Below are 25,291 nucleotides of genomic sequence, written 5' to 3'. Positions count from 1 at the left end.
GAAAGCAACATTGAGGTGCCTGTAGTATGAATTCTAAACCCAATGGAGGGGAGACAGGCAGGCGGCAGGCTGGCAGACACACAGACAGCGAGTCCTGGGGGAATTTCAGCACTCAAGTGGCATTAACTGTCAGTCAGCATATCTCCCTCACAGGCCTGGCCTACAGATACTGTAGATCCACTGGCGTGTAATTGTCTGGAAGGTCAAGAGGGACCAGCTGACAGTTGGATGAGAGGACAGGTAAAGGTGTGTGTGGGAGAGGGGGGGATTAAAAGAAAGAAGGAAGCTGTTTTAAAGGATGGAACAGCGAGAAAGGAGAAAAGGTAAATGTCACCTCTTAGTAAACTACAGAGAGCCTGATGTAACATGGTAGCATGTATTCTATATTAAACTTTACTCTGAGTATTTAAGTGTGTTTCTAAGGATGCATTGGGGAATAAAGACTAAAAACTTCTTGCCAAAAAACCGCTATGCGCAGGGTGAGTAGAGCCTATGGCATTTTAGCATGGTAATTTAACAGACATGTATCATTCAACTGGAAGACAGGAGCCCTTCCGTTCTTTCATAACAGTCTGACGGACAGACCTCAGACAAACCTCATTCATGTGAAGGTCAACCAGTCAATACTGATGCACGTATCATCAGTCATGATGAAGATGGTATAAAACTCATCTAGAAACTAGATTAAACCACGATGTAAACATTGGTTGAATTTAACAATATGAAAGAAGAATATTCACTGTTGATGAAAGTGACATGAAGTCCATTTTTCGTTGATATACCATGTTGCTGTTTATGCTTTGTCTATCATGTCCATCTGTTTCAACTTTTTTTTAATGTAAACACCCATTATACACAGTCTCTCCTCAAAGCAGGCGGCCTGGGTTCAAATGGCTCCCATCCTGCATGTCATTCATCACTCTTTCTGTCCACGGTGTCTGACTCTGTTCACTGTCCCATCTAAAAGACCGCATAAAAGCAACAAAAAAAAAATCTTAAAATAATGAATTAAAATAAGTTAACTCGATGCCTCATACTGACTGTCGGAACATTTTTTTGTTCAAAAGATGGAATGAGAATAATGTTTGCACAGATTTGCTCCAATAAACACTGTAGCTCATTAGCCTTGGAAATAACTTTCCAATCACAAGGCGCCATTATTACATAGAGTGTGGGACTGATTTGTAGTTGAGTTTCACTTTAATCATGTCCTCATCCTCAGCTAGTTTGTCAGGGATCAGAAGATATTTTGGCAGGAAGAAGTGCAGATAAATATACATGCAAATGATAGCCCTGCTGGTACTAAGGAAAGAGAAAAGAGGAAAGTACTGATGATCTGGTAAAAAAAAATAAAAAATTGAATTGTTATAAACTCCCTTTTTAGCAAACCAACTATCATTTTTGAGATGCTTCTCTATAGAGTGGGTGGATTTGAAGAAAACAACCACACACAACCTCCAGAAAGTTAAGTGTTTCAAAAGGAGGTTGGGAACATTGGACCCTTCTCCTGTTATCCAGTATTGCCAAATAGCCTTTTCCTGTATCTGTGACAGTCTTTGAAGTGACAGTCTGGGGAAATGGACAGACTTACAGCAACTCAAATGGACTTAGAGCACCCGAGGGGGCCGGTGCTCTTCATTTTGCTTTAGGGCAAAACTACAGCATAATCCACTACACGAGAAGGACATTGATAACCTTACCTCAATCACTCACTGCTTTGCCTCCTCTTTTTTTCTATTTTTTTTTTTCTCTCAGTGTTACAGGCTGGCATGTAGTCTCAAGCTCAAAGTCTGAGTGATGGCCACACCACATGAAATATTGACATTTTATCACCATTACAACAGGGCAGGCTGGGACACTGCTAAAGCCCTGGATCCATCACTTGGAAAGACAAAACCAAAGCTCCTAAGGCCCTTCAACAGTATCAGATATATACTGGATATCCCCTGATACCAGCAAACCATCATGTTTCTCTTCCCCATCTGCCTTGCTCCTGGTTTTCTTTCTTTCTTTCACACAACAAAGAGACAAAAATGAAGGAAATTATTCATGGCATCCAACCAACACACATTAAGCAATACAATTAAAGTTTACAGCTGAAAGGGTGAAAATGTTGTTTAACAATAAGGTTTAAAACAAGGCCATCACTTCGAGGAATAAGAAAAATGACTACACTTTCATGGCCTCACTGAAGACAAACATAATGTGATTTGATCATTTAAAGCACATTTGAAAAAGTAGAGAGATTAGATCAGTTGAGGGTTTGACCTTACATCTGGGATGGGCTTCAGTTGGATTGATTAAGCATGGCCTGAGAGGCAGAGTCTCATGAGGTTGGTTCATATTTAAATTGATGGTGGGAGACATTGTCACAGGGCTTCAGGGATTCTAGGATTTCCACATAAGGTTTAAGGCATTTCTGAAAAATCCTTCCACCATAATAAGAAGGAAGGTTACTCAGACATGTGCAGAGTTAAGGGATGGAAAAGGGCAAGGCGAGTCATTGGTGAGTGTTGGGGTGTTGAACCTCTGCAGGATGTAACTTAGGCCATCAAAAGCTCGAAGAGCCGAGTCTAATAAAGCTCAAGGGAGAAGAAAACATGGACTCAGTGACAGGTGCAGTGTGCCTGTCTGTGCCTGCATACAGTCACTGTGCCCAGTAGGCAGTGTCTCACTGGGGGTTTCTACATCAGTGCTTCAACTGAAGGCCACTTCTTCCTCATTATAACAGCACCCAAACAGAGCATGGGACTCATGTCTAGTTGGGACCCTGGAGACCACCTAACCCCCTTGTGCAGTGGTCAATTTTCCACACACACTCGTACAGGTTTAACATGTGAAGGCTGTTATCATGCAGGAATGGAATATAGAGGGTTCCCTGTTGAATAGAATAGTAAGGTAAAACATGTAACTGGTAGACCACCAGGGATCTGCGATGGTAAACACTGTCTGTCTAGGCCACATGCTGAAAACACACTCTGTCAGTGTGTACATATCCTTGTGTCCCTCTGCTTCAGTATTTGGGTAAGGACCAAACATGCTCACTGGGGTTGTAATATGACCAGTGGATTGTACATCCACGTGAAAGTCCCTATTGGAGTGTGTATGCAGCTGATAAGGTGAGGAATCTGTGGACAGGTCAGGACAAAGGTGAGGGGAAGCAGACAGTTAGCCACACTGCTTCCCTACAGGGATGTACTCCATGTAATCTGAGGTTAGGAGATAGAAGAAGGCACATCCATTTACTGACCCTGAACAGTGAGGAAGCCGGTGATCGAGGCCGGGGAGGCCAAAGACAAGATGAGAAAAGCCATGCAAACACACACTGACACCTGGAGAGCTGTCAATTGATTCAGTGCAGTGTCTGTTAATCACACAGTTGGCTGCACAGTGAAAATAGCCTACCTGTCTGTACACAGTTAAAAGACTGCCACACTGCCCCATGAGTCCTGGTTAAACTGTGTGTGTGTTTGTTGAATTGCGTATTCGGTGCTTATCCTAAAACATCAGTGGCCATGATTTTCTGCCATAAATGTTGAAATGGAAATCACTCATTTATGTAGGTTAAGTTTAGCCAAAAATCTGCTTATTTCTGATGGTTTAGTGCAAAGTATTATAATTCATACACCATTAACCCACTGAGGAAAAGGATGAGAGACTGGATGAAATAGATTAAATAGGTAGAGGTTGTTGTTTTTTTTGCACAACCTGTGTTATATCTTTCACTTGTTTTTTTTATCCACTGTACTTGTCTCTTAAGGATAAAGGAAAAAATAACATATTGTATTTTGCCTTATACATCTTTACTTTCATGTTCTATTTAAAAGAGTCCGTTTGTCTTGTTTTTCTGGATGCTACCACAACATCTACGCCCTTATTTATGTTTTCCTTACTCTTGCTTTATTTGAATGTACCAGTAATTGCTTTTCTTACGTAAAGCCAAGCATGCATCCTTTTTTTATTGGTTCCCCTTTGATTGTCCATATCTCCATTTGTTTCTTTGCTCTAACCTTTAATTCAACTTTGATCTATTTTAAAGGAGATTTATTTGATCTTTTTAGTTTCATTTCCTTTCGTTAGCTCATTTCAAATGTAACCCTTTTCATGTTCATGTACAATACTTCACAGACTCAGAGGGACCTTAGTGTGGTAACTAGGCAACATTCAGAGATGCATGAATATCTGTGGACCATTAGAGCTACAGCAGAGTAGGTGTGTTTGTTTTATCACAGCTTGTTTCTCAAATCTTGCTGCCACCGTCCCTCCTTTCATAGCATCAGTTTGGCTTCATAAGTGCATAATAAACCAGAATGACAAACATTTTCTGCAACCACGTCATAACCAGTTATATCTCATGTTGCAAATGTCCTAACAACCTGACACACCTGGTAAGAAGTCTACCTAACTGTGCAAGAGCCAATTCCAACAGCCTCCAAGTGTTAGTTAGCCATTAAGATAGCAGCCATGGCTTACCTCCAGGGGCCTGATAGATTAAGAATTAACACATGGCAACGAATTTCAAATAAAACAGCAGGAAATACCACAAAGATAACGAGATGGATGAAGGTATATGTGCAGGTGAGTGCTCACATCCACAAATGAGGCATCTGGGTTGCCAGAAGTGTTGCCCAAGGTGAGTCTTGCGGTTGCTGTTGGCTGTGCCAACCGATTGTAATGGCAGAGGGACTGGCAACAGCTGGGGAGGGAGGGGGTCTCTGAGGAGTCGCCAAACTCTTCACTGTGAGCTGTGATCAAAGATGTAGCATAATGGAATGGGATTGGCAGAATCAGATGTCAAGAGAGAGTGCGTATCTGCCGCGGGCGAGGGGGTCTCTGTGTGAGTGGGTAAATTGCGTGTGTGAGAGTGGGTAAATTGTTCACACAGGTATAAAATTGATGCATGAGTGTAGAAAGCATTTGAACGGGCGCACCAGAACCAAATCAGTGAGGAAATTCACCAACTGGTTATGTGGGATTTTTCTACATTTACTGAGTAGGACTAATGTACTGTTTGCTACATGTTGAAGCTAGGATCTAGTGTTTATAGTATCAGAAAAAAAAATAAAACATCTAGAAAAAATGCACAGAGGTTGTATGGTCCACCAAATCAGCCAAGCAAAAAAAAAACATCATACTTTCCAATACAATAACAGTGTAAGCACAGTTAAAACAGAGTACTGGGTAATATTTCATTATTGTTCTCACTTTGCCTGTTCTCACTTACTGGTGTTTTTCTGCAGCAGCAGTACAAATCCTATGCAAAGCATCTTTTATGATCCAAACCCATATCCATTAGCTCCAGCATAGCTGCCATCAATTTGAGCTACAGAGCCAAACATGGATCTCTGCCTGTGAAAAAGACCTGCTTCTCTCTTTTACAGTCGGGACAATTGATACATGTCTAAGTGGGATTTGATGAGGGAAGCTTCTTGTTGCCAAATAACATGAGACAGAGACAGTTCCCTGTATGGCAGCCATTTAAGATCAACTTTACCCCCAGTGTACAGTTAAGGAAGCTGTGTGTGTCTGTGTGTGTGTGTGTGTGTGTAATATAGCAAAATAATTAAAAATGTTAAAGCAAAGCAGACTGTAATATTCACCACGGCTATAGATGGTCCGTTCATAAACATTATATTCCTGCATAAGAGTAACAGGCTGCTAAATGAGAGGGCACCAGTGAAGTTAAAAGTCATCACAGTTCAAAACATCCAGACAGAGAGGGAGAGAGACAGAATGCCTTTTGATGCCTATATATGCATGAGCCAGTAAATTCATGTGCACTGATGTTGTGTGTCCCCCCCCCAATCAAAACCTTTGCTGTTTTTACCCCACTGGCAAATTCATAGGTAGCATGGCTGGCCATGGCAACATATTCTCGTCTTTTAAAATTAATTAAAGGCATTAGCATGGCAGTGATGCACATGCCGTAGGTGTAAAATGGTTTAGAAGAAAGGGAAATACATTAGTGTAGGGTTGGCATCCATCATGATAAATCAAATCATCTCTAATTATCTTTAAAAGCAGCGCTCTCTTGACTGTAATGGATGACGAGAGGCAAGATTCTGTGCACAAAAATAGCCACTGCAAAGACAAAATTGATTTCCTTGTCCAGGAGACGCAGGTTTGTGAGGTAGAAACATGGGATGAATAGAGTGTATAGAAAACCACAGAAGAAAAGCATCTACCTGTTGAGAGTGCTGTATTGTAGATTACACACCCAACGTGTAGCAGAAAAAATAATTATGGAACATTCATGTAGGTGGGTCCCAAGAAGACAGACTTAAATGAACAACGCTCACCGAAGGCATTCCAGGGTGTTTCTATGTCCTCCTCATAATGCCAGTGAAATGGGACGTATAATAATCCATCTAAAAAAATGCAGGAGTCATGTCCATCTCAGGGTATGATAAATGTCAGCATTCTTTTCTTTTTTTTGAAAATAAAGGAATGACAAAAGAATGTTCTGTCAGCTGGTCAAATGTGCAGCTTTACTTTCTGAGGCAAGATCTAACAGAGGATGACAGAAAAGCAATAGTGTCATCAAGAATTTACACCACCTAAATGCATTGAACCATTGTCACTTAAAGCAACTGTGCAACAGACCTGTAGTATATTGACCTTTTAATTAATCGATTCACAACATTTCTCGTCCGTCTTTGGTAACAGTCAGGTGCCACCAGGACATAAAAAACAGGAGTCACTTCTTGTGATCCTTCCTTTTGTTTACACCACCCTCTTCCAAAGATCTAATTCTAAGGTGATTAAATGAAGGTGATGTTGGAAGCCAGCTCACCCCAATTCCGTGCAACATTACACTCTAGGTTTATTCAAAAGTAAATTCAAGAATCAGTGGTGTGAGTAAGACAATTCAAATGTGACTCATGCAAAGTACATTTACTTTGCATGAGTCTTCCATGGAATAATATATTTGTGTTACTATACCTTCTGAGCAGCACTGCAGTAAGTTGCAGTCTGGAAATATTTTTCAAAAGTGCTTGAGGAAGCATCATTAACTACCAGTATAAAAATGAGGATTGGTAAAAACTGTTTTAACGATCATTTTCATACAGTATTGTTTAGACACAATCTTGAAAATGTGATCCAATCCTCTCCTTACTTTTACAAAGGATCTGCTGAATACTCATGTGCATTATTCAATCAACATGACATCAGTTAAAAAAACCCTATGAGTTCCTAACACATATCTAATAATATATATGTGAAAGTATAAAAAAATTATAGACATTTTGTAGAAGTAATTATATTTTGTAATTGCTCTGAGCTATAATAGATTCTAATCAGTTATCTAATTAGTCCAACCAATCTGTGTAAAAACAGCTGAATATAGTACAAATACAAAAGATCTATTGGCTGTATGAATAAAATAACAGTCTCAATAGGAGCATTTACCTCATTCTGCAGTACATCATCCTGGTTATGACCTCCATTCTCTCCCTGGGACTGTAAAGCATACAGTAAATGTGCTCATGCCCTCAGACTATTTTATTTGAATTGAGCTCACCCCTCTCATCAAGTGGCAAGCTCCATTACACATCTACAAACATCACCCTGCTGCTTGTAATTAGTCTGTTAATAATTTAAGTACCAATGTTTCCCATGTTTGTGTGCAGCTGAGTATAGGGCAGCATTTTCTAAAGGTGCATATAGTGAATGTGCACATTTGCATTGCCAAATGAGCAAACATTCATTTAAATTTGTCTTTATCAATCTGAGCCAGGCTAACATAATTCAAGAAGGCGGACTCTGTGTGTGTTGGGGTGTGTGATTGAAACTTAAGTACACACATACACTTCATGCCTATGCACAGTGACTTTATCAGATTTACTGAATAATTAATGTGGGTATCTAAGGAGCAAAGTAGTGTGCATAATTGCAAAACATCACTCCTATCTGACATTTGTGCCATTAACTTAACGACTGGTCCCAGCTCCTGCCCTGGTAATTAAAACCTTTGAGATTAAACAGAAACTCCCCCACTTCTAGTCTACGCCTGAGGTGGAGACTTTGCATGCACATGACTACACGAGTATTTGACTCAGATCACATTAGCTCCTCCTAAAAAGTCCCGAACAAACACTTTCAAATTGGGTGACTGACTGTTGAAAAAACAACAAAGAAACAATAAACATTGTTGCTTCCAGGCACACACACTGATCCGTAATTAAGTGCTCTTTGCTTTCTGATATGTCCTCATTACCTTTCCTGGCATCTGAGTAAAACAGAGAGAAACGGGTGGGTGCCTCGTGTAACAGGTGTTTCCCTAAAATCAGACCTTTATCTCAGATGTGCTGTGAAGCCTGGGGCCTGCGTGTACACATGTCTGAATGCCATGAACTTAATGACTTGCACAGCACATGGCTGAGTGATTAAAAGCAGGGAGAGTAGTCATCAAGTCTCATCACATTTGCTCTTCTGCTGGACATCAGTCTCCGCCTATAACAAAATATGTGAACGTTTCACCTCAGAGACACCAAGGCTACAATTGGAGGATATTTTAAAGCAACAACAGATACTTTCCTTGTAGTTATTTACTCTTCTTTCCTCTCAACATGTCATCTTATCTTCTCTTCCACCGACAGTGAGTTAAATGAGTTCATAGATGCCAACTGATGTCAAAAGTGAACAAGGGCAAAATTAACTTGACTGGAGGCAAGGGCACAATGAGTCAGCCATGGCGGCTCCAGCAGCCAGACTTGATAACTCAGTGTGAGAGTGCATGGGGTTGAACCGAGGGAATTGACAGTGTGGTGCTGCTGACTTGTGGGTATTAGCTCAGCAGGGCTAATTACACTATCATATTCTACCTGAGGGCTTCAATTTCCCTGACCTACCGTTCTTTTCCTGAGTGACTGGACACACATTTTGTTCACAAATATATTAACTAAACATATTTCCCTAGAAATGTTGTTACAATTTCCCAAGAAATGTTGTTACAAATGCTGTATGATATCACAGTCACATTTATTTCCAATAGTATCAATGCATGCTAACCCTTGATGTAGCAAAGTGAAGCCAGTCGAAGAGGAGAATAAAGTCTTTCGTATTGTACTTTAGGGCAATGTTATATGGGTTAACTAGCCACATAGTCATTACAAAGAATATCTTCTTATTATAATTCACACACTAAATTTTCATTTTTGAAACTGTCATTATTGGGCTTTCAGAAAAAAAAAAAAAAAACCTTTTAATCCAATTTTTCCATCTGAAAGTAAGAAAAATGAAGAAAATAGAATGTTAAAAAGTATCCTACTTCATGTTTGAAACTTCCTCTGGTGTGCAGTGTATTTGCTGGTTAAAATTACGATACAGTAAGTATATCACCTAATATCACACACTTTTAGAAAGTCTGCTGACATTTTCCTGTATACTAAAAGGTATGGAGATTTTTGACGGAAGTCTAAATGCCAAGGTTGTGCAGGCTGTTTCTATTTTATGCATATGAGGATTCAGGATTATTGGACTAACATTTCCAGTTTTCTTAAAAAGCTACTCCATTCTATAACCTCTGACTCAGCATTTTAATGGTTTCGCTTTGCATACAAATATACTTGCATGTATAATTGAGTCTAAATCAAACTTATTGCCAGCGCCGAGGGTAATTCACCGCAGTGTGTGATTTAGCATTAAGGGACAGCATAGGAGCTACTAATTAGAGTTATAAACAAGATGCATACAGTTATATTAGGTGTGTACATTGTTCTCTATGGCTTACAAACAATGAACGAACGGCTCAGTTTCGTTTGGCCATGGTTTTTAAAATGGTTTATAACATTTTCACAACATTGTGTCAGACGTAGTGAACTAAGAAGTCTTCCTTCTGCTTAGTGACCCTGTTACAACAACCAAAATTAATGTTTTTTTAAGTAATAATAATACATTCTTATTACCTTATTCTTTTACCCATATAAATGTTATCATCCTAGCAAATGTGGTTGTTTTGTGTGTGAGACAGAGTGTACTGCTACATTAACAATAGGAGCATGGACAACTTCCAAAATCAATCAGACTTTTTTTTTGTTTTTATTGTTCTATTTTAATTGCGCTTTTACTTCCAGCTGATAATACTTCAATTTAACAAACAACTTGAATGTGCTTCTCTTCAGTTAGCAGATGCGAGTGAGTACTTCAGAGCTCGAGGAGGCAGTTTGTAAGAATTGATGCTTCATGTTGCAACTGTGACCGTGACTTGAGTGTATGGCAAAAAAATAAAAGAAATAAAGACGGACAGATTCAAACAACTAACAGACAGCCTGGCTCATGAGTTACCCTGAGGACCGAATAATAAGGAAAGTGATTAATCTTGGCCAGTAATGCTAGTTAAAAGGCAGGAATATTTTGCTGAAGTTAACACAACATTTGATGTCAGGGTTAGGAGAAGTGTGTTCTTTTGTTCCCTCTCATGGAGAACCGAGCATCTAGCAGTATTAATCCACAATCTCCTCCACTCTGGGTCTTCTTTCTCAAATTAAATTCCGTAGAAGCACAACTAGAATTTGTCTCCTCCGCTGTGTTTGATTTGAGATATCAAAAATAAAACTGATAAGACACACGTAGGTGTCTATCTGCCAGGTGGGCGGTTGCATACATTTTTTAAGTCTCTTGATAGCTATGAATTGGAAATGTGTCCATAGCTTGGCATTATTTTCAATGGTAATCCTTGTGAAACTCTTCATCTAGAGCTTTAGAACATGCAGCGTTGTTATAAAAGCTCATTGTGGAATCCTGAAAATTATTCATAAGGTTTCCTCCCAAGGTCTGTGTAACTAACCTGCAGAAAAAAGAAAAAAGTTTATTCCCAGATTTCACAACCGCACAGGGAAGACAAAGTTAAGTTCCTTATTTCACCGACACTGAGCTCACTGCTGGCTACTATGTGCTCCTGGAGGGGAATGTGGTGGGGGTGTGAGGTTGTTTTTGGCCCTGATACATTCAGAGAAGGCCAGACAGTGACATTATGCCAGCCAGGCTGGACTCGAGGGACATCCATGTTAAATATCATCTCCTGGAGCGCAAATGGCAGGGAGTTTGTGGCGCTGTTTGGGTGTTTGTTTGGGTGCCTTGGTGTGCTTTGAAATGTGTGTGTGACTGTGTGTGTCTACGCTTGTGTATCTGCTCTGTACTGACTTGTTCATAAAAATAATGAGACACACACAAACACACACTGACAGAGAGACTGTTGCTGTTCAACAGGCTAAAGACTTAATTATCCTTTAACAATGCAACATGACTGGGATAAACATACACCATCATCACTGTGGAGGTGCTTGTGTACGGAGTCAGATTTAAGTCAAATCTAGAGAGAGCGATTCAACATATTCACGGGCAAATTATATTGATATTAACTGAGACACGCACAATAAAACCCTTGATGCACAAATTAATCAACAGAGAGCTGTCATGGTAGCTGTGAGAGTGAAATAAAACACAGATAGGGCAAACAGTGCTCTGTTAGCGCAGGACTGCACCTGACTGTTCCCTCCCTCCCTCTCTCTCCTCACGCATGGTGGAGTTCTGCTCAAACTGAGCAAGACTTTTGACAATTTTGAGACAGAGACCAAGGCTGGCTATGCCCCTCTTATGATTGGTCACTGTCAACACCATCACACCTACATAACCAGACTCATTCAACTTGGATTGACAGCTTCCGTTACATGAAGCCCACTGTCGGGCTCAGTGCAATGGTTTATTTAGCTTTTCGCGAAAGAACTCCACCTCGAGAAGAGGAGAGAGCAGCTGCGCTCGGCGAGCAGACGGTGACATTATTTGCAGACACCTGTGTTTTATTTCACCCTCGTAGTTGCTGTGCAACTCCCTGTTAATGAATTTGTGTGAAAGGTTGTTGAATTTGTGCGACAAAGAAATTTATTGCATGCATGGCAGTTCATATCTGTACCTGTGAAACAATATAATTTGCTCGTGGGTTTGTTTAATTGCTCTCTCTAGATTTGACATAAAGCAGATTCCATACTTTTGTACAATCAAAGCCGAGACATGGGGCTGCAAGTCATTCTCACAAAATGCATTCACAAAAAAAAGAATTGTTTATTCATTGTCTTATAGATTCAGTACACCTTGAAGCTGTATTGTTGATTTTAGGGAATCATGTTAAATGATAAATGGACTTGAAATTGTATGGCACTTTTCTTGTCTGCTGACTACTCAAAGCGTGTTAACGCCGCATGTCACACCTACACATTCACACACGGATGGTAGAGGTTGCATACGCCCCTGCTGAAACAGCAGGAGCAACTAGGGGTCAAGTGTTTTGCCCAAGGACACATCGGATATGTTGCTGCAGGAGCTTGGGATTGAACACCAACCTTCCAGTTGAGACACAACCAACTCTACCAACTGAGCCACAGCCACCCCGTATGAATCATATGTCAGAGCACCCAAAATAATCTGCAAACCTTAGCTGATCTGTGCTCGAGCTTCGAGACAGTAAGCAGACAGGACAGGAAACTACTGAGTGACGCAAAAATGTCTCGTTTAAATAAAGATGATATGTTGATACTGTTCAAAGATGACAGTTGAACTGACTCCGTGTTTTTGTTGTTGTGGCAGGCTATTCTGGCAGATTTCTCTACCACAGAAGCCAAAATAAAGAGTGTCGCAAAAAGATTGGAGGAAGCGTTCAAGTTGCAAATGCATTTATGATCCTGTAAGACTCTCTTAGTCATTTCTCCATGAAACATGAAGTGTATTATAATCACCTTCCAGGAAAAGCAGTTATTCGTTTTCAATAGTGTTTTTTGTTGTTAATTTGTCCAAAAGTACCCTTCTGCCTTTTCTCAAAAGACATTTTTAATGGACTGTTTGGATTGCTTGAGTTTCTAATAGCCTTGAACATATCACAATGTGGTTTAAAAGCTGACTATTAACAGCACAGTGTAACCACAAGATGCCTCAAGGGACAAATCTCAGTCCTAAACTCTTCTCAATAAACACCACCTCACCTGTTACAATCATTCGCTCCGATGGTGTCTCATACCATTGTTATGTTGATGATACCCAGCTCTCCTGTCAATCCTGCCAGACGACACTACAGTCGCTGCAAAGATTTGGTCATGCCTTGATGGAATCTCCAAATAGATGGAGCAATGACATCTTTAACTCAACCTATTCCAGCCGTCCCTCTCTGCAACCACAAATCGGTATCTAGCTTGGACCAACCAAACTCATGCCCACAGAGTCTGCCCAGGACCTGTGTATGACCAGCTAACACTTTCACATGGTCTTGATTGCTCGGCCATGTTGATTTGCTCTGTACAACATCAGGAAGATCAGACCCTACCTGTCAGAGCATGCTACCCAGCTCCTGGTACAGGCACTTTTAATATCACAGATTCACAACTATAACTCTTCAACCTACCTAAAACAGAACATGTCATATCGCTGTTCATCACCATTAACTGGTTCCCAGCTGCTGCTCGCATCAAATTCAAAACCCTGTAACTCACTTACCCACCAGCAACATCCACTGCTCCTGCCTACCTGAACTCTCTCCTCCAGGTCAACACTCCCTCCTGCCACCTATGCTATGCCAATGAAAGGGACAGGGTCCTACCTTCCCAACAGGGTCCTTAGTGTTGAGCTAATGTTGAGGATCAGTAATCCACTGGTGGTGAAATGAATTACCAAACTGCATTTGTTTTGCAGAGTCCCTTTCCACATCGAAGAAAAACCGGCTTATCCATGAACATCTGCGCGTCCAATGACATTGATGACGATGACGATGATGATATTGATTATGATTTTATTCAGGAAGGTGTTGATGTTGGTTAGAATATTCATAAAGACCTCTTAATGTTGTTGATGATGACGAAGGGAGAAAAAACAAACAAATCTATTATACACCACGTGCCTCTGTGCACTACCTACGTATATCAACACCTGTGTTCATTTGGACTGAAAGCTGTTTGTTGGTGCTGATTCGCATTGTTTCCTCCTCTCTACATCCTTGCTCATATTGTATTCACTCTCAGATGTACATACCTTCTTCAATGACAACAAATCACAATGTTCTCTGTATCTGAACATTAATATACCGGTAAGCTTAAATATAGAGCTAGCCACGTTAGAAGCAGAGTATGTGAGCTCTAGAATCAATCTCATTCTCTATCTTTACCTTCTACTCCATCTGTTTATATAAACAGAGTGCACATGCAAACTCACAGACACACCTAAGACTAGGAGTCTATACATAATACAGTCAGTGAAACTTTTGCTAGACTGGGAGAAGGTGACAGGGTGTCAGAGACCTGCTGACTGTAAGAGAATAATAATAAGAAGAACAGCCCCCATTGGTTACCAAGCGAGTCAGGCAGGTTATGAGACTTTTGAACCATGTCCGCTTAGATACAAAGTCTGCTCAGCTCCAGCATTGGTCCATCTTTCTGTCGCTGTATCCAGGAGCAAAATGTCAAAGTGGTTTCTGGTAGACTTTGTGCTGGTGTCTTTAACATTTAGAGCTGCTCAGAAAGCCATTTTTGTATTTGTAGAGGTGACTCTAATTTTACAGTTGTGGTATGATATATGATATCACATTTTTGGCTTCAATTCTCCAGCATATTTCCTAGTTTAAAACTGTCTGATCACCATCACATCAATTCGAGATAACACATAAACACAAGTGATAATGTCCCTAAACAGACAAAAGAAAAGACTTTAGGAGACATGTATGTGCATCATTATTTCACTGTTACTGGACTATACCATTTGGAGGGTTTTAGTTTTAAAATATACCTATTCTGAAGGAGAGTGGGCCACCAGAGCTGCTTCTCACCCACATGGCTAAGAAGAGCAGAAGCGCCCAGGCTGTGAGCATCTTCTATGACTCCTCATGGGTCCTGCCCCGGGGGTGCCCCTGTCACAGCCACCTGCAAAACATAGAGAGGACACCATTTAGGCATCAAGAAGGACACACAGTGGTTCAGCATTCTGTAAAAACCCTCAGACATACAGTACTACTATCTATTTCTTTGCACACTCTCTCTCTCTGTTGTTGCATGCTGGGAATCTGTTACTGAGAGCACAAAAAAGAGCTGCAAAGTGAACCCGAGGCCTCAGGAGTTTTGACAACTTTTCTTCCCTCATTGTGTATTTTTCTGTTATTGAGTAAACGCTGGGGTGCAGCCCAAGTGTTCCCTCTGTCTTGCATAAAACATTTGTCCTGGTGAAGTTCTTAATGCTTGACTTCTAAATCATGTGTCCAAAGTCTCCCTCTCTTCATGTGCTGGCAATGATCTTTCTAGGAGGAAACTCATAGGTGGTCATTTTGGTATGCAAGCATGGTCATTTCTATTCACAGAACACAGTTCAAACTGGTGACTATCCAGTCAAAAGCTGGTTTAATCCCACTCCTCTAATGTTTTTTGTGTGTGTATCGATGTTGAAAATGAAGTCCTCTCATGCATAATGCACATTTACTTCTGATAAGCTTTTAAGCTATGATGTTGGTCGTCCGTCTTTGCTGCTGGCCTGCTATGACGAGCAGTGATATCTAATGTATAAATACGGCTGTTGTTGGGCTGAAGATTTTTTTTTTGGTTTAGTTTGGTGGTGCCAGTGTCTGCTGTTTTGTTGCCAAATATGTAGTATTGTAGTTGACTGTACTGTGAAAAAGTATATGTGCAGGTGGGGGACTGTCACATATTTTAACAAGTACATAAAGTAATGTGCTACTTTACTTTTCTGAACACAACCAAAGAGGCTCATGTGAAACCTAATGTCTTTCTAAAGGGCATTCAAGGGTTATAACTCGCAGAAATATTACACTGCTTACATTAAGTTATCGATTACCAACAGAATGATCTAATCCTGCATGTCAGTCCATCACTTTTGGTTTGCTTCAATTTTTCAGTTTCAGTTAAAGCAGTTTAACTGAAAAGTGAAAGAAAAGTGAAAGAAAAGTGTTAAAACTTTAGCTGTGGGAGGAGAAAACAGAAAGAGCTGGAGTTGCTGTGAAGATAAATCAGACAGAGGTTGGCTGTAGTTCTCTTTTAAGATACCCACAGCAGAGAGGATAATGAGGTCTACAGTGGGGCTGTTAGAGGGGGGTACATAATATTCTTAGACATGAGTGTAGTTTAAGAGCAGGAGAAGCTATGCGCAATTTCGGCGGAAGGTTTCAGAGAGGCAAATCAGTCGTCATAGACCCACATTTCCACCAGTAATGGATACATTATTTGGAGCTACTTTTAGGCTTATGTGAAACAAGCTGGACATTAATTATGCTTTACAATATTGGGATTACATTTATATTCCACGTTTGGCAAAATGTATGCATGGCACAGTGAATGGATTGAGACTCATTTTGATTTATTTTCTTTTAAGTTTAGGGATAATTGCTTCATGAATGAACCTTGACTCAGAAAGCGAAGATCTTTACTTTCTTGCCTAATTACAAACCTGGGAAGACAGTTTAAAAGCCCTGATTCAGTAGCAGCTGTAATTGAAATTATTGCACCTCAAAGCTCCTCTATCATGCATGTTCAATAGTCTCTCCACGACTGAAATGAGGTGGGTAAAGAATTACACAAAAGGTTGGAAAAAAACGACATATAATGGGACAGTATGCTTGCTACCAAACCCATGTAAGCATGCAAACAGACCAAAACCTGTACCAAACAGCATCATTCATACTGTTAATACATTCATACTGTTAATACATTATTCTGAGACTACAACAATAGAACATCAATGTCTTATTGTATTTTTAGTCCATTTTAACTCATCATGACTCCTAAAAATGTATTTTTAGAGGCTTGATTAATAAGAGTGCTGTTCTCTTTCTAAGGTAAGGTCGAGTAATTTAATCCACCTCTATTGCAGTAAGGACTGTTTCGTCACTGATATCCAAAATTAAACTGAATAAGGTCTTAAGTTTGGACAAGACAAGCAAAGAGTCTCTTTAGAGTCATCCTTCCAAATACAGTGAGCCAATTTTATATGACTGATGCACATAGGACGAAGTTTCCAAATGTCAGACAGTGGACCTGTGAAGATAGTAGACAGCAAGATTAGAGCAGCCATATTGAATAAATAAGGGGCTTCTATTTTTATACAGGCACAAAGCCAATGAAGAGGCGAATGTGGCCACAATGTCATTTTAACACTGTCAGGGTAAAATACGCTCAATGTCAATCAAGACCACTGAAGGTAGAATCCACATGACATACAACAGAGAACAGGTGTATAGATATGGTAACATCCCACATGATTAATGGACCAGATAATGTTAGCTATGTAGCTGTTGATGATAAATAGTCTCTTTTGGAGGGTACATTTTTGCTTACATAACACCATCAAGACTTTTCCTTTCTATTTGAACGACTTATTCAAATCAGCTGTTCTATTTTGAGGAAGTGAAGATGTTTGTTACCGGTTCCCAGGAAAAGGTCTGTAGGTAAGTGTGTCATAATAACATGATCAATAGGGGACAAAACAATTCTATTATTATTATTCAGTTCAACTCTGGAAGTTGGTTCTGAGTCAGTAATCCTCCTTGAAAAGATTCACTCAGCAGCATCTGCATTTTTTCTGTTACCAAACTTATTTAACCTGTCTAGGTAATAAAATGAACGTATTCCCTTGCAGTCAAATTATAGCATTACATGTCAATATTACAGTTTTTTCTAGCATAGGATATAATTTCAGCATCAATGTCCAAAACTGGCAAGAATAAACTGAAGCCTTAACCTCTGCATTGTGAAACACTATATGTACTGTATAATTAAAGTAAAGCTTAAATCTGCGTTATATCATCTTCAGATTGTTGGTATTTAAGAACTGTTAAGCAGCTCGCTGTCTGTGAAGGGAATAAGACAGATCCTTTGAGATCAAAGACTGCCTCACTGAGTTATCGCTCAGGAGAGCCCCATGGGGAACAGTTGGATAGGTCTGTCAACACACCAGCATCATTTCACAGACCTTTCCCTCGAAAACTACACTAATAACAGCTGTCAAAAGTCTTCCCCTGAGGTTCTAAGATGAGAAGAAAAACAGTGGAACAGCATCAAATTAGAGGCTTGATGCAAAATTAATTGACTACCAAAAATTCTTTGCGGCTTATTTTAAACACACAGGCGCATTATTGTTTAATTAGCCTCACTACAAAGCATCAAGCTTTACATCTTATAAGATGCTTTCATAGAGCCAATAACCCAGAGTGCATGTTTAGCATGATCAAGATTCTTTGAAAGAAGACATTATGCTGGATTTACAGCATTAATAAAGGATCACCTTAGATGAAGTGATGATGCTTCTAACTGCTCTATCAGATAAGTGACAACTGCTGAAAACACAACACTGTACCTTTTACTGGAAATGGAAATAACAGAAAACACAAACATATATCTGACTTGATAGCTTTGAGATCTGCCTCTGATCTGAAATGCAAAAACAATCTATAGACGCATGGCTGGCTGTGTTGCTTCTGTGCTGTGACAGAGCTGCCAAAAAGAAAAAAAAAAAAAAAAGTTTTGTTTTGGGGTGACAAAATCACAAAATTTGAGAAAGCAGCCAAACATGGGGGATTGTGATCCATAGGTTTAAATAAGTGTTATTCGACTTTGTGCTGTGTGTCAGAAATGTACAGAGTGTCGGGTCAAACAGTGGTTTGATACATTTGCTGAGTCTCAATTTGAATGAATTGAATTGAATGTATTACTTATCTCTCTCCTATGGGGATACAAGAACACAAACCTTAACAATAACCAGGATTCTTTTTTCACTTTTCAGACTTTCCATCCCAGCAGCATTCCGCTTTAAACCCGCTTACTTCCCTATTTTATTCACTTTCTCAAATCTATTTTTGAATCATGATCCATTACTTGCATAGGACCAAATCCATAAAAATATACATCAAATTCTGGATTTTAATCAGCTACTGTTGAGGACTTATAGATTTATTTTAGTCTTTGTGGCGCTAACACATTGCACATACACCTCATGACAATACACCTCTGATGATTCCTCCTTTGCGTCAGAGTAGACAACAACCTTTAAGTCCCGCTGCTGGGACTGGATTGTGTGGGTGAGAATGATGGGAACAATTGCACAGATTGCTGTTACTGTGATTTGGCAGGAATGTGTAGACAGGCAATCATACAGTATAGAAATGTTCCCATAGGATTTTTAGTATAAGCCTTCCCTGAATACTGAATAGGCCGATGATCATGAAATAAAAAGTTGCCTATTGTAACTCGCCTTTTGTTTCTTTGCTCAGAGAAAAGCTAGCACAGGCCGAGATGAAATGGCGAGATGAGATCCGAGGAAATTGGACTGCAGTGCAATCATAGCTGGTTTGAACACTGTTTTTTAAAACGAGACAGGTATTCAGCTGTAGAATACAGTCAAATAAAGACTATATACTGTCATTTCTCTTTATTTACTTATTAGCCTTGCTTCCTTTTTAAATGTTTTCCTGCACTCTAAAATCTCAAATCCATTAGATACAGCGTCAACGATTAACAATACTGAATTTATCTATAGGGCAGCTAGAATGCAAAAAAAAGATAAAGACGGGAATGACTGTGTGAAAATAAGGTAAGCAAGGGTTGGAATTTTTTATATCACACAAGGTTATATTAAAAAATAGAAAATTAATTATTCCTAGTGGAAAATTATTGATACAGTCCCTCTATTTCAGGGTCAACAAATGTAAAACCAAAGATTGTTGATACACACAAATATCCATCTTTGGTTAAATTCCTTTTTTGTGAAACAGTGTCACATTTGCTATTGCAGCACATCCGGCTTTTAAGTATAAGTGCCAGAGTTGATAAATATGCTTTTGAATTGATACAGCTTGTGGAAAGAAACAGACAGTATGATGCAATATTTTTTTTAACTTGCGTTCTCAAATAAAAACCTGCTGCTGTGAGCAACCGAGTGAAGAAAGCGCATTTATATTGATCAGAAGACGATGCTTGAAAAGAAGAGAAACTGTAAAGAAGGTGTTCATTGAAGAGTTAAATGACACAACTCTACACCCACACATTTGAACAGACTGCACTTTTTTGACAGAAAGTTGTTGGAGGTTTTAATTTATAAAAAAAAAGTAGTGGCTTTGTTTTATGACAGGTGGGCTTCCAGATAAGCAGATGAGTAAACTAAAATGAAGCCGCAGTTTTTACTTTGACCATCACCTCACGCGTAACAATGAGAGGGCTGTCTTACTGACAAAACCGTTCCAATCCTGACCTTAGATATTACTCGTGTTAGCTTGCTGGTCTCTACTTTAACTAACAGAGGCAGCTGTAAACTCCTCCACATCAGGGACTGCAATGAAAGGTCTGAGCTTGGTTTGTTAATACAGACCAGGAGGTTGTCTACACTTTGTCAACAGGGCAAGATGAGGAAGATCAGCGATTGACAGAGCAGGATGTTCTGACAGCTGTTTACTTCCCTGTGTGAGCACCAGTTTACACAACCCTAATATCAGACTGTCAATCATACATCAAACGATGAGTAGTTCAATTTCAAATGGACCATTAAAACTGACAGTTTGAACCAAAGGCAAGTCAGATGCATAATGAGTCTGCTACATTTGCATATATTCATGTACTGTTGTATTGGGAGTCTCAGAACTGGCACGAGTGCAACTTGTAGCAGGAAATAACTGATGTGTGACCAATGTTGAAGGAGGTCTGAGAGACTGTTACAATCTGCAGAAAATGAATATGCATGTTGAATGTATACTCTCAGATGAATAACTGCAGTGAGTTCAAAGGGAATGTTTGAAATGTCTAGACATGACAAAAAAAAAGCACCGAACAAAGGACAGAGTATGAGGCTTTTGGGTACGAAAAATATCTGTTGCATTGTTCAGTTCTCTGGAATGACACTTTCTGCTCTGGGATGAACTCGACTGTTCCAGCCAGTGTTACATTCGCTAAAATCTCCCAGCACTATACACACTTTTTATTTACACCAGATATAAGCAGTCCCTTTGTCAGTAGAGATGTACGGCTAATGGAAACTGGTCTGATGCTGCAGCAGCTCCTCAAATAGAATCAGGATCTATAAGTAGAATATGAAGGCCTGGCGTGCTAAACACCACATATGACTATTAGAGCTGTCAGCGATAACGACAAATCAAAAGTAATATCCAACTCGTGGCATCATACATTTCACTTTTACTATCACTCTCTTTAGCTGAATTAATTTACTTTGTGGGAGTTTAAGTTCATGTTGTAACCTTTGGTGTACCACAAGCTCCTTATTGTCTTTAAAGATGACAGCAGGTTTGTATCCAAACAAGAAGTAAAGCGCCCTTGTAGTGTACAGTTCAAAGACACAAAATAAAAGCATGAAAAACTGTTTTCAAAAGCAAAATAATGAAATTCAAATCTGAAAAAAAAAAAAGATTAATAGTTATTAACTATTGAATTTCAGCGATTAATCATGAGATTTAATCGTTTCAGCCCTAACAGCCCATAATTTTTCACTTCACACTCAAAACTTCTACTGGGGAGAACAGGTCATCAAAGTTAGCAGTGGTGTGTCAAGCAATCTTTTAGTACAAAGAAACATTGTTAACATACACATGTTTTTTTGAGTTCTTCTTGGACAAATGTATTTTTTTTTAAAAATGGTTTCAAACATAGAAAGCCCCCCTGTCCCAGCAAACAAAATGTTTTGTTGTTAACTGCTCTATGGTAGTGATTCAGAGTAATGAAGATAGGCTTTTGTGGTTAAAAAACAAAAGCAGGCAGTCAAGTAATGTAACACAGATATGCATAAAAGGAAAGAATCTGATGAACAGTGTTACCTTCCATCATTTTGAAAACATAGTTTGCTCTTACACATTTTATTGGGTTTCTATACGTTGTACAGCAGTGTGTGTACAAATGTCCCCGGTGCCTTCCTCTGAATCCAGGCACCTATTGTTCTGCCTGTCACTACACTTGCTGTCTTTGTTACAGTAGCTGAATCAGCCCTGCCCTTTTGCAGCTCTGAGAAGCAAACGTGCTGCATCAACACTGCCGATGAACAGAGATAAAGTGCTAACACTGGAGTATAGCCATTGATTTACAAACCTGAAAACCGTATTAATCTTACAGTAACATATACCTAAGTCATCCTTTTGCATCTATCAGAAAACTGGGAAACTCCATGGCCTCAACAAGATGTCAAAAAACACATATAGTATTCAGTGTCAAAATAACAACATTTGATAGTTCCCTCTGTGAGGGACAAAGGAGGAGCCCTAAATCTCTCTCCTGAACAAAAATATAAGCATGCAATGATTTAATGTGTACATAAAAAAACAAATATATTCATGTGCAAAAATATGAAACCCCCATGGACAGGGTTGTATTGCACTACGCTCTCATTTACACATTAGGAGTGTTGCACTGCTGTGCCAAGCACAAGGTGTTGAACATTAAGCATAAAAACATGTGATTTAAATTCAAGCAAGGAGCTCAGCATCGGGTTCACATCAGGAAGTCAAGAAAATGAATTGTGTATCAGTCACTCACTTCAGCCAGAGAAACTGGAAAGCAAGACTTAAAACAGCATGAAGAGAGAGATACTGTACGGTGGTGTTTCTCAGTTTCTATGAAAAATGGATAAACTGAATATATGACTAAAACTGATGCAACTCCCTTCAAAATAGTGGGGCAGAAAAAGGACTAGTGAAGGATTTCAGGTTGCCCAGCTCATCATTATTGAACATTTGCAGAAGCAGGAGTAAAAATTTCAAATTTTCTGGAGAGGTTTGGAAGGTAGGTGGCTGTTAAGCAATAAATAGTTTAATATTGAATCAACACTAGAGGATATTTTTTTGAGGTTTTAATTAAATTATGATTTCATTTCTTTTAACTGCCAGCAGAAAAGTCCCATCTTAATGGTCACATATTAAGAAAAATACACTTTAACATGATTGTCAAACACTAATGTGTGTCCCTGGTCTGCCTACAAACCCCCAAATTATGAGACAGTCCATCCTCTCGAAGTGTGTGCTCAAACAGGCCGTTAAAAGATTCTCCCTTCATGACATCACAAAGGGCAGTAACCCCTCCCTCGGGTGGGTGACACTCACACAGCTAGGTGTTTTATTTGCCCTCTGAGTCTGTCTTCTCACCTGAAACAATTGGGCTTCATGTAAGAAAGCCTGAGCTGCCCAAACCCTACCAGAGGGGCTTGATTGAACACAACTCAGTTACCTTTAAAGCTACAGACACACAAACAGCCTGTTCTGAGCAGGGCTGAAAATAGATGGGTTGGTGAAATACAGGATCAGAGTGGATTTATAACAAGAAACTTCACAGACATGCTTTGGGGAGGTCTGATATTTATTTAAACTGGTTAAAAAGGAGAATAATGTGTGACCTTTAAATAATCCCCTCTCTTTAATAAGAGGATAAAGTGAGCCCTTCCCTCATGTTACTTAAATATTGTCTGGTGGCAAGATTAGTGCAGCCTCATTAACACAAAACAGAGAATCAGTGATGAACATATATTGCCATGTGTTCATAGTAGATACTTAACATGATGACATTTCAAAGAGAACAGAGACAAGTAAGAAGAAAGATGAGACAAGAGATGGCGACAACACCATGTGCAGGTTATCAATAGTGTCCTCCATTTTTTCCCTTACAGGCTTATTACCAGTCAGACCGCAGGCAGATGGTGACTTCAGGTAACAAATTGTTAATCAATAACTATCTCAGTGAGGGGAAATGTACAAATGGAAACCTGCTCTGCCTCACGATCCACACACTCTCCAAGCCCACTTCAATTGATGCAATTTAGAATATTCAGTTATACATTTAGAGTCCAGATGTTATTTTGTAGACTGTAAGAGGCAGAGGTACGATACGCTACAGTGATTGTTTGCATTTTGTTTTATTACAAAAAACATACTACATATTTTTCCAATGCGTAGGATCTTTTTAAGTGTCTTATTTAGATCTGCTGACAATACAGCACATGTATCTGTTCAAACTTGTATTTCTAATAACTTATTACAAACTGTACTTATATACGGCCCATTACTTAATAATTAAATCATTCATTACTCAATAAAAGCTGTATTTAAAGAATCCCCTGTTAACAACTTATTCCATTCAATTGTAGGTGTTTAAATCTTCATGAATACTGGAGAGCAAAATCAGCTCCAATGAATTCTTGCCATCATAACTACAATTGTGTCTGATTAGTGCAGTGGTTGAAATATTCTGAAAGGGCCCAGTGAAACTTAAGAGGCAGAGTCACCTCACAAGTGGCCTGTGGAGAGTCACAAATCAGTGTTATTTCATAAAGCATTAAAGGGGAATGGAATGAGAGGAAAAGGGCAGGGTTGAAAAAAAGATGAATGGATTTGGAACAAATGCTCATCTCACCTGCCCAACTCAAATGACTCTCACTCATAAGGTGCACCACTATTATTCCACAAACTCTTTCCGTTCATTTGTTGATGTGTGTGTGTGTGTGTGTGTGTGTGTGTGTGTGTGTGTGTGTGTGTGTGTGTGTGTGTGTGTGCGTGCATGGCGGTCAAACTGGTGTGTGTTTGATCCTAACCTGAGAGTGTGTGTCTGTGAGTCTGATGCCCTTCACTCTAAAGTAAATGGCTCAAGCTCCAGCGGTATGCTCACTCTCTATCATACTGTACAAAACAGAAGGTGTGTCTGGTGCAAAGGTTTGTATGTCTGTGCAGAACACAAAATGTAGCATGAAAAGCTAACTGAATGTATCGAAAAATCCCTGAAAACACATTTCCTTCTTCATGACTCTAATTTATTAAATGTATTGTTGCTCTCACCACAAACAATGGGGCTTCATGTAAGAAAGCCTGAGCTACCCAAGTCTTTTAGAGGGCCGTGGTTAAACACAGCTCACTTGCATTTAAAGCTACAGACACACAAACAGCCTGTTCTGAGCAGGGGTGAAAAAGAGAGGTTCATATGCATTCTAAAATACAGGATCAGAGTGGATTTATAACAAGAAGCTTTACAGACATGTTTCAGGGAGCTCTAAGACGTATTTAAACTTGTTAAAAAGGATGATAATATGTGACCTTTAAACCACGCACAAAGTTGCTAATGAAAACCATTGTCCATTTGAGAAAGTGCCTTCAAGATGTGGCAAATTCTCAGCTACCTTTTTACAAGTCCCTTTCCCCTGGAAAAATGATAGAGGGCTAATCCCTTAGCTGTTCAAGGAAATTACATTTCATACCTGCAGGCATTATACAGGAAATTGACCAAGTTTAACACCCCAGGTATAACTTGTCAGCTTTGACAAATAATTTTAATTTTTT

The 25,291-nt window shown here is 39.4% G+C and overlaps 1 protein-coding gene across 2 annotated transcripts in view; it reads right to left on the bottom strand.

Moving 5' to 3' along the window:
* Positions 1–25,291, bottom strand: part of grik4 (glutamate receptor, ionotropic, kainate 4) — a 237,777-nt gene that overhangs the window by 110,122 nt on the left and 102,364 nt on the right. For both annotated transcript variants that reach the window (XM_065960396.1, XM_065960395.1), the window contains exon 3: positions 14,767–14,900. In XM_065960396.1, the coding sequence (XP_065816468.1) occupies positions 14,767–14,848 (82 nt within the window). In that variant the 5' untranslated portion in view covers positions 14,849–14,900. The remainder of the gene's footprint in view (positions 1–14,766; positions 14,901–25,291) is intronic.

This window comes from Labrus bergylta, chromosome 11, assembly GCF_963930695.1.
Source record: "Labrus bergylta chromosome 11, fLabBer1.1, whole genome shotgun sequence".
NCBI classification, from domain to species: Eukaryota; Metazoa; Chordata; class Actinopteri; order Labriformes; family Labridae; genus Labrus; species Labrus bergylta.
Note: the sequence above shows the minus strand (reverse complement) of the source record. Positions and strands in the feature narration are given on the sequence as shown.